The sequence below is a fragment of the Symphalangus syndactylus genome, chromosome 14 (genome assembly GCF_028878055.3).
Source record: "Symphalangus syndactylus isolate Jambi chromosome 14, NHGRI_mSymSyn1-v2.1_pri, whole genome shotgun sequence".
Classification (NCBI taxonomy): Eukaryota; Metazoa; Chordata; class Mammalia; order Primates; family Hylobatidae; genus Symphalangus; species Symphalangus syndactylus.
This window is the reverse complement of record NC_072436.2, coordinates 67525904-67533970: the sequence shown is the minus strand read 5'-3', so window position 1 is coordinate 67533970 and position 8067 is coordinate 67525904. Positions and strand designations below refer to the sequence as shown.

At 54.5% G+C, this 8067-nt stretch overlaps 1 protein-coding gene across 1 annotated transcript; it reads left to right on the top strand.

Moving 5' to 3' along the window:
• Positions 1-1036: 1036 nt before the first annotated feature.
• Positions 1037-5761, top strand: SPR (sepiapterin reductase). Its single transcript, XM_055242771.2, has 3 exons — positions 1037-1405; positions 1978-2268; positions 4975-5761. The coding sequence occupies exons 1-3, from the start codon at positions 1102-1104 to the stop codon at positions 5163-5165; spliced, it is 786 nt and encodes a 261-aa protein (XP_055098746.1). The 5' UTR covers positions 1037-1101; the 3' UTR covers positions 5166-5761.
• The last annotated feature ends 2306 nt before the right edge of the window (positions 5762-8067 follow it).

Sequence of the window (8067 nt, the reverse complement as noted above, 5' to 3'; positions counted from 1 at the left end):
AAGAAAAGAGCCTTCCTCCAAGTTGTTTCTTCCTTAGAGGTGGCAATAATAGTGGAAAGGCAGTAGCTTTGCTGTTTAGCCCCAGGGGAGGGATCAGCCCTGTGGGGAATTGGATTAAGTTATCAGAGGTTACTTACTGCCCTTGCTAAACTCCAAAGAGATTCATTTTTTAAAAACTGACACATAATAGTTGAACATATGTACATACACAATGGAATACCATTCGGCCACTAAGAAGGAAACCATGAAGAGATTCCTTTTTAATATATGTAGCTGCATGCCAACTTGTCTCACGTTCCCCTTCTCCTAGAAAAAAAAAATGTGGATTTTCTGAAGCACCTGCCTGGAGGTACAGTCAGATGATTGCGTAAACTTGAAGCTGAGAGTGGATGGAATTGCTACCAGGGAGACTGTAGCATGAGCAGGAGCAGAATCCTGGGGCACACACTTTTAGGGACAGGAGTCAGAAATCTCAGAGAAGCAGGGATTACTGGTGGGAGCACGGAGCTGCTCAGAGCCTAGTAAAAGGGAAAGGTTTTAATATCATTTGGAGCCACTGTGGTTCTCCCAGAGGAGAGGAAGCTCCTGTCATCCAGAGAGCGGTGAACTCCCAAACAAGCAGAGACTTCAATCCCTAAACGGGCATAAGCTTCATTCACGGCGTTCACTGGCCACGACCAGGGACGCCCAGCACCCAGTGCAGGGCCTGCCCTGGAAGAGGTCAGTAGTGCAAATAAGTTAGGACTGGAACCGGGAGGAAATTCGAGCATGCGTCCCAGCCGGAGGCTGAGCATGCGGGCGAAGAACAAGGCAGCGCTGGGAACCGGTCTAGGGCTTTCCCTGTGGGCCCCGCCTGCCGGCTCTCTCTGTTGTCCCACTTGGCACGCACTGGGCTACCGCCCACGGTTTGACTCCCGCCACCAGCAACCAAGGGAACCAGATCCCAAGGGAACCAGATCCCAAGGGAACCAGCACCCCTGGGCGCTCGCGGCCCGAAGCCTGAGGTTCCCGCCCCGCCCCGGCAGGGCGGTCCCGCCCCCCGCGGCCGCCCCGCCTCCCGCCTGGTCTCGGGTCCCAGCGCCGCCGGCGGAGAACAGTAGCATGGAGGGCGGCCTGGGGCGTGCTGTGTGCTTACTGACCGGGGCCTCCCGCGGCTTCGGCCGGACGCTGGCCCCGCTCCTGGCCTCGCTGCTGTCGCCTGGCTCCGTACTTGTCCTTAACGCCCGCAACGACGAAGCACTGCGGCAGCTGGAGGCCGAGCTGGGCGCCGAGCAGTCTGGCCTGCGCGTGGTGCGGGTGCCCGCCGACCTGGGCGCCGAGGCCGGCTTGCAGCAGCTGCTCGGCGCCCTGCGCGAGCTCCCCCGGCCCGAGGGGCTGCAGCGACTGCTGCTTATCAACAACGCGGGTAAGATCCCGGGGCTGGAGCGGACTCCCCATGTGAGCGCTCACTTCCTCCACCGCTGGGGAATTTAAGGGCGACTCCTAGGGGGTCAGATAGGACGCCTAGAAATCTAAAGCCCTAGTTGTTCCCGCTTGAGTAGCAAGTGGAGGCGAGGTGTGCAGGAAGACTCGGTGCCGTCGGGACAACGGCCTGCCCCCACTTCCTGGAAAATTGGCCAGCCGGGTTTTCCAAAGCGCCTGTAGAACTTTCCCGATCCCCTTGCTCTGCGCCCTCTGGCGGAGGTCTGAGTCAGGGCTTGGAGTCTCCAAACAAACTCTGCTTCTCCGGAGGACCCCTAGAGCTTTCCTTCAGCCCCAGGGCAAGGCAGGTGCCTTCTCATGCTGCAGCTTGGAATGGCTGGGTTCCCCAGCTCTGTCTTTCCGCAGAGCTGGGGAAGAGAGAAGCCTCTTAAGAAGCGCTAGGCAGCTTCCTCCTCTAGGTCTGCATGGGAAGAGGATATCTGGAGGAACTTGGGAGGGCTAGGGAAGAAGAAAGCCCCGCCTGCACTGAGTTACTCCTAAGGGTTGGTTTTTCAGGCTCTCTTGGGGATGTGTCCAAAGGCTTCGTGGACCTGAGTGACTCCACTCAAGTGAACAACTACTGGGCGCTGAACTTGACCTCCATGCTCTGCCTGACTTCCAGCGTCCTGAAGGCCTTCCCGGCCAGTCCTGGCCTCAACAGAACCGTGGTTAACATCTCGTCCCTCTGTGCCCTGCAACCTTTCAAAGGCTGGGCGCTGTACTGTGCAGGAAAGGCTGCTCGTGATATGCTGTTCCAGGTCCTGGCGCTGGAGGAACCTAATGTGAGGGTGCTGAACTATGCCCCAGGTAGGTGGGAAGTCCTGCCGTCCCTGTCCTCCAGAACCCACTGGTGCGCATCTGGGGGCTGGGCAAGCGGCCTAGTCCGCTCCCTCCAGGAAACAACCCACAGGATTTTGTCCTTGAATCCTGACCCATCACCCCTTAGGGGAAATACAGACCCGGGGGAAATAGAGGTGGCAGGGGCTGGGGATACTGGTAGAGAGTGAGGAGTTGCCTGGACTGGAGGGTGGGGCAGGAAAGTCTGAGGTATTAGATGGAGTTTGGGAGAAGACTGGGGTTTGAGTTCCAGGCCTTCCTCATGTGAAATGGGGAAGACGCTCCCTGCCTCACAGGGCACTTGGGAAGACTGAATGAGATACTGTATGAGAAAATGACCCTGACCTGTGAAGTGTTGCCTCATTGTTAAATAGGACTGACCACACTGTATTGTCTGCATATGTTTGCTTGCCTCCTTCCCTCCCTTGACAGGAAAGCCTTTGCACTATGCAGATGTGTGTTCCTAACACCTAGCAAAGCACTAAAGTAAGGCAAGCTGCAGGACATGCTAGCTGTATGGAGGGCAGACAGACTTTGTTGAGTGCTGACCATCCCTGGCTGAACTGTGCTGGAACACTATTGAGGATTCTGGGGTAAATACAATAGAGCCCTTGTTCTCATGAATGCCAAAGGACAGGGAGTCTTGTGATACTGGGTCTAGTTTCTGATGCCACAGCGCCCCTTTCTTAATAGTGAGGAGTCTCTTTTAGGCTTGAGGTTGCTGCAATCAGAAGGTGGTGACAGAGCAGCCGTGGAAAGCCTGAGCAACTTGGGCAGAGATCCAGTAGTCTGTGTCCCTGGGGAACAGGGTCAGGATCCCAGGGCAGACAGGTAGAATGGCCTGCACAAAGCACAGATGTGGCAGGGCTGGATCCCACCTTGCTTCCAAGTTCTTCCTCATGTTCTCCAGTACCCCAGCCCCTACCACCCCTGCCCCCCAACACACATGCACAGTTATTCTTGCAACCAACATTCAACTCATCATCCACTCTGACCTCAGCCCAAGGATTCGCACAAACAATAGTGACCAAATGTAAGCTACAGCCAGGAGCAGAGCAGACTCCAGAAGGCCACATGGCTGCGTTTGGTCTCAGGAGGCTGCCCTGGGCATTATGAGGGAGCTGAGATTTTCAGGAGGTCCCCAGGGCCTGAACCAAGGTGGAGGCCAGTCTGGTTTTCATTTCGGTCTCAGGAAGAATGTTCTAACAGGTGCTCAGAGATAGAATGGGCTGTTTGGAAAGGCAGCAAGTCCTCTCTCAGCAGGGATGCACAGGTCATTGGAAAATAGTCAAAGACCAGGAGGTAAATTCTCCCTCCAACCCTGGAATTCTCTGATTTTCTGCCCTCGAGGACCATTAACTGCAAATACTGGGGTGCGTGAGTGATTCCTATGTGAAGAATAGAACGTGCTTGCAACAGTTCAAGAAGGGAACAATTCCTTTAGGTGGGGAGACTAGAGATGGCTTTATTGGAGGTAGCTGAACTGGACATTGACCTTGGTTGTTGGCACATGGAAGGAAATAAAGGTGATGAAAGGAAATAAAGGTGCGATTTTCCTGATGAAAAGGAAATAAAGGTGCGAAGGCTCACTGTGGGCATGGCAGGTCTTCGGTTTGCCTGTAGAGTAGGTGTGCCCAGAGGAGGGCAGACTAGGATGCCTTGAGTACTAGGCCAGGCTACTGGGAAGCTGTTGAGGGGTTTTGAGCGGAAGAATGTTGTGATCCCAGTGATGTTGTTTGTTTGTTTATTTGTTTGTTTGTTGAGATGGATTCTCACTCTGTTTCCTAGGCTGGAGTGCAGTGGCACGATCTCAGCTCACTGCAAGCTCCGCCTCCCAGGTTCACGCCATTCTCCTGCCTCAGCCTACCGAGTAGCTGGGACTACAAGCGCCCACCACCACGCCCGGCTAATTTTTTGTATTTTTAGAAGAGACGGGGTTTCACCATGTTAGCCAGGATGGTCTCAATCTCCTGACCTCATGATCCGCCCGCCTCGGCTTCCCAAAGTGCTGGGATTACAGGCGTGAGCTACCACGCCTGGCTAATTTTTGTATTTTTAGTAGAGACACGGTTTCACCATATTGGCCAGGCTGGTCTCAAACTCCTGACCTCAAGTGATCCTCCTGCCTCAGCTTCCCAAAGTCCTGGGGTTGCAGGTGTGAGCCACTGCAGCTGGGCCCCAGTGATGTTTTAGTAGAATGAGTTGAGTAGAGGGCTACAGCAGGAGCTGAGGCAGGGAGAGAAGCAAGGTTGTAAAAAGGGCCTGATTGTCGGGGTGTGTAGATGCTGAAGGGTCCTACCTGGTGCCTGGTTGGCTGTGGGGGCGATGCAGGGAGGGAAGGAGGAAGTGATGGAGGTTTTGAGTCTGGGAAAAGAATACTTCATTAATAGAAATGGGAATGTCAGGAGGTGGTGCTGGTTGGACAGGAGATGAGGATCTTGGTTTTAGACATGGTAGTCTAGAGGGTCCATGTTCAGTGGGCTTTTGAATTTCAGTCCAGAACTTGATAGTGACAAATTGGAGCCTTTGGCAACCCTGACCACACATTTCAGCCAAGACGACGTGTTTCCTCTGGCCAGACCTGACTCAGCCCCACCCCCGACATAAAACAGAGACCTGAAACCTTCTGTCTCTGCCTTGGCCATGTTCCCTCATCGTCTGCTTTTCATCCTCTAGGTCCTCTGGACACAGAGATGCAGCAATTGGCCCGGGAGACCTCCATTGACCCAGACATGCGAAAAGGGCTGCAGGAGCTGAAGGCAAAGGGGAAGCTGGTGGATTGCAAGGTGTCAGCCCAGAAACTGCTGAACTTACTGCAAAAGGACGAGTTCGAGTCTGGAGCCCATGTGGACTTCTATGACAAATAAGCCCATGTTTTTGGCTTCCTGAACCTTTTTGCCCCCACTTTCAGACATACCCCAGAGCCCTGTGGCTCCCCACACCCTGCCATAGGGGCAGTCCTGCCTTACACATAGAAGTACTCATGCCTGCTGCCCTGCCCTCAGGCACAGCCAGCTGTGAGCTCCCAGGTCATTGGCCTTACCAGTTGTCAGGAGTCTGTGCTGTGCACCCTGGTTTATGAGGAGGCTTAGGAGAGAGGTTATGGGTATTGGTGTCTCTATCCCTAGGAATAGAACTTAAGGGGTGGGAAGAACAGGAAAAGAAGCTGGAACACAGAAGAGAGGAGATTGTGTCTCTTGCTCATAACAAGCCTATGGGTAGAGGAAAGAGTGATCTGGTGTCGAATAGGAGGACCCATGTAGATTCGCAGATGGCCTGGATGGGAGGAAGGGCAGACACTACATGTCCCAGCCCACATAGATGCCCCTTGCTGAGGGTAGCAGGACCTTCTGTTGAACTTTGTGTCCTCACTCTGATGTCTCCTTCCTTCAGAATACCACCCCTCCCCCAGGCTGGGAGAAGGGCCAAAGGCAGATACAAATAAAATACAGATTGTCCTTTCTTCATGCTTGCTTTCTCCTCTGATACAGGGCCTATGACTAACTGCCTGGTTCACTGGGCCCAAGGTCATTCCCAAGGCAGTTAACCCAAAAGTGAGGTGTTGTCCTTATTTCCTAGGGAACTGTCCCGGGGCTATCTGCCTCCAATCATCAGGCCCCACTCAGTGGCAAGCCCAGGTCCAAAGTTGCCCACGATCGGCATGCCTGCTCTTTTGTGCTGTTGCCCATGCTGACCCCAGCCTTGACAGCCCTTTTCTCACCCTGGGCTGTTCAGAATACCCATCTTTTAGAGCCCAACTTACAGCCTGCCCTCTGCATGGCCCTAAAGCCTGGGTCCTTTCCCCAGCTCTCTGTGGATTGCCAATTCCACCCCCTGTCCACGTGGCAATGCTGTGAATGGATGCCGGCTGCTATTGGCCCTCTTGGCATTGTCCATCTGGCCCATGGTCCAGGTCCTCAGTGGGGTGGGCTTAGGACCAGCATGCCTTTGGGGGAGATGGGCAAGATTCCAAGAAAGGGAAGCCCTGAGAAATCAGGGCTGCAACCAAGCCAATCCTTGTGCAGGTTGGTAGACATAGGCTGGGCTGGGAGCTCCACGGCAGTGGTAGTCTGCAGCCAGCACCCTGGCCCCTGGCCATATTTGGGAGAAGGAAGCATGGTCCCCTGCCCGCTGACTCCAGGACTCAGCCTGCCTCTGAGTGTGCAGAAGGGAACTCCTCCTTGTGCTCAGCAGAGGGCGCACGGAGGCCGCGCCTTTTGCTGAAGGGCAGGCCCTAGGCTGAAGCTGGCAGCACCCTGCCTGCTCCCCTAGGAGGGAATGGGCGAACTCTTACCTGGTCCAGCAGATGCCTTGCCCTCATGCCCCCATTGAAGTAGAAATCACTGGGCTCAGGTACCTGCTCTGCCACAGCTGGTAACCCAAGGCGAGTTTCTTCTCTGTGCCTCAGTTTCCTTATCTGAAAAATGTGGATTATAATGGCACCTACCCTAAAAGGTTATTTTGAACATTAAGTGACCTAATGTTTGTAAATGTTCAGCACAGTGCTAGCATTGTGGTAAATGCCCCGTAGATGCTAATATTATTTATTGCCTTTAAATATCAAGATCCAGATCATCCTAGAACCCTGCTGGAAGTCTCCTCTCCTCTAGATGCTTCAGACATCCTCCCCTGGCTAACTTGAGGCAAAAACTCTCACTGTACTGCCCCTATTCAGCCTCCTGGAGGTGAGGGTGGGGTCTGGTCTGGATACCTTGTCTTGGATTTACAAGAAAATGTATGAACTTTGGAGTCAGGAACCTTCAGTCCCACTACCCTGTCTATGACAGAGATGCTGTGGGGTGTTGGGCAGAGCCCTGCTCTTGCTCTGGGCTTCAGTTTCCTTAGAGCAGTGAACTCCAAGATTCCTTCCTGGACACCTTCCTCTGAGGTGTTTCCAGTGTGGTGAGGCCATGGATTATGGCAGCCTGGGCTGCCTTTTCATGCCGTGGTGGGTGGTGGGTAGGTGTCCTCACCAGGCCCCTTGCTCCTGTGGGAATGTGAGGGTGGGCAGTGCCAGTCCAGCTTCTTGTGGATGATCATCGGGGTTGACTCTGTACCTCCCCTCTAGGCTGGTTGGCCAGGGGCTTAGTGAGGAGTACCACTTGTCCCCACGAGGTGGCGAGGCCCTCCCATGCCTGACATTTCTCTTCTCTGAGCCCAGAGATGTAAGAGCTTCAGAAGCGCTCTCTTGGGCTATCTCTCCCTGCAGCCCTGGATTCTGGACTCTCGGGCCCCCAGGGAACTGGGGAGCTCAGAGATGAGCAGCATCACTCTTCCTGTCAGGTCCCAAGGCCTCTTCAGTGACCCACGGTCTCTGCCCTCAGGGATTTCCCAGACCTTGCTCCCAGCCCTGGACTCAGCCTCCCCAGGTCCCCCCACACTGAGGCAGGGAGGCTTTTGTGGCAGCCTCCAGGCCATAAGCAGCCACCCTCCAGGGGCTAACCATCTGTGTTCCCCGACCACATGACCTGGCCTTGGCCACCGCACACATGAGCACACGCGAGTGCACACACACAAATACATGCCTGCACATGCGCAGGGCCCAGCTGCTGGAGCCAGCAGGGCCATAGATGAGCTAAAAGACAAACAAGGTTCCTCTTTGTCTTTGAGGTGAGAGCACTGTGCAGTTTTTGGTTTTGTGTTTAATATGCCTGCACTGGGGCCAGCAGCTGGCCTGTAAGGAGCAGGGGGAGGGAGGGGAATATTCCAGGCCAAAGCCAGTGTCCAAGAGCATGAGCAGCTGGGATTAGTCGGGTCAAGAAGTTCCCC

What these genes read in the sequence shown, in the direction of transcription:
- SPR (XM_055242771.2), top strand. Translation starts at nt 1,102, where the DNA reads ATGGAGGGCGGCCTGGGGCGTGCTGTGTGCTTACTGACCGGGGCCTCC. An exon ending in GCTGCTTATCAACAACGCGG is followed by an intron (nt 1,406 to 1,977) that starts GTAAGATCCCGG and finishes TTGGTTTTTCAG; the next exon opens with GCTCTCTTGGGGATGTGTCC. An exon ending in GGTGCTGAACTATGCCCCAG is followed by an intron (nt 2,269 to 4,974) that starts GTAGGTGGGAAG and finishes TTCATCCTCTAG; the next exon opens with GTCCTCTGGACACAGAGATG.